Source organism: Colletotrichum tamarilloi (assembly GCF_030869305.1).
Source record: "Colletotrichum tamarilloi strain Tom-12 chromosome Unknown Scaffold_473.1, whole genome shotgun sequence".
NCBI lineage: Eukaryota > Fungi > Ascomycota > Sordariomycetes > Glomerellales > Glomerellaceae > Colletotrichum > Colletotrichum tamarilloi.
Window position 1 is genome coordinate 1 of NW_026849855.1, and position 1,672 is coordinate 1,672.

The following is a 1,672-nucleotide window of genomic DNA, read 5'->3' on the forward strand; positions in this document are numbered from 1 at the left end:
CGAAACCCTGGGGCTGGTGCCCAGGCCATGTTTTATCGTGTCCAATGGATCTGTAGTTGGTGGTGTTTTCCTTGGAAGATGTGACACATGGAGGTGGTTGTACAGATCTAGCGGCAGACCAGCTGGGGCTTCGATGAGTTTTTAAGGAAGCCTAGAGCGCAACTAGCGACATAACCCCGCTCTATGATCGAGCTTCGGGCCCGATCGTTGGGCCTGATCGTTGGATGCGACTCGGGTCGGTGAGGTTCACCGTGCTAGCCATCAAGTGGGGTAAAGTGGATCTATGCTACAGTTATTTAGGCTTTCGCGCTGTTGCTCAACAAATCCATTTATTATGTCCTTGTCCTTGCCACGTGACAATTGACAGGAACCTATCACGATGTACGTCGCAGCGTGGGCGTGGGCGTGTCAGGCGAGAGGCTCCTCTCCCGGCCAATAGAAGACGCCCGGCCTCCAGCAGCAACCCCAGGCCAAATGCAGATCCCCACAAGTGCGTTGACGGGGGAAGTGAGAAGCTATCTCATTATTTCACTTGAAACAATCTCGTAACCTCAACGCGATCGACAATCCTGCAAGCTCTCAAGAGAATGCAATACGAACAGCGATCAATATAGTGAGTTGGCAGAGGCTATTTTCCCATGGCAGAGACAATCCCGACAAGCCTCACTGGCAAGGCACACGAGCGATTCGTGATTATTACAACACTACTCCATCTGATTGACCCCGTACGTGGTGAGCCCACCACTTATAGCCTCGATAGGCATCCCCACGATGATTTCTGGAAGCACGAGCAGCACCAGAGAAAGTTCCTCGACTCGTTCGCTTTGGTATCCTCGACATCAAGGATAGGCGGCAAGACTGCTTCAGCAGTATGTTTGGAGCAGGGCCATCCAGGCGGGACTGTCCTTCGACTCGCCAGGAATCTGGGCGCTCCGGAGGAACTGCTCAACCAACTGCAAGATATTCTTACCGATCTCACAGCAGTTTCTCTGAGGGGTATTCCACGGCGGGATTGAGGCAGTCACTGATGAAGTGCTGACTAATACGAACCCTAGAAAAGAAACCGTACGACCTCGAGCCTGTGGTGTTGCGAAAGGTCGTTGTCCTTACTCAAGACAAAATCCGCGCACTCGTGGAGAAAATGAACCTTCCGGAGGTCAGACATAGCATCGATCGTGCTATCCAAAGGATGGACCAGATACCCTCGGATGACGTTGAAGAACTGGGTTTTAGAGAATGGGTCCGTGAGATGCCATTCCTGGCGTCTCTCGATGCCGGAAGTCATTCTGATCAGCTCATTCCGCATGTCAAGTGGGCATCGCGCGGTAGATGGATGTATTCCGAGCAGCTTGAAGGGCTCTTCGGGCTGGAGGATGGGTCGTTGCCCATATGGTTGAAGTACGTCTACAAGTTAGGGCGATACTTTGCTGCAACCAAGGCGATGCTCAAGTTGGCGGTCAAACAGCCAGATATTTTCACCGGCATACACATCGAAGCCATCAAAGCACCGGAGCAGGAGGAATTCTCTCTAGGCACGCAAAAGGGACCGCTCTTGACAATGCTCAAGAAAATTGCCCCAAGCGATCCCATAGCTTTGAGGGAGAAATTAGGTCAAACCTGGCTGACAACCGACCCCGAGACGAAATTACGACGAGCTTGCAAGATGACACTT

At 52.2% G+C, this 1,672-nt stretch overlaps 1 protein-coding gene across 1 annotated transcript; it reads left to right on the forward strand.

The window, feature by feature from the left end:
- Positions 1–638: 638 nt before the first annotated feature.
- Positions 639–1,672, forward strand: CTAM01_17295 (uncharacterized protein; the record flags this gene model as incomplete). Its single annotated transcript, XM_060533280.1, has 2 exons — positions 639–996; positions 1,056–1,672. Coding segments are annotated over 2 exons (975 nt in total), but the record flags the coding sequence as incomplete, so codon positions are not given.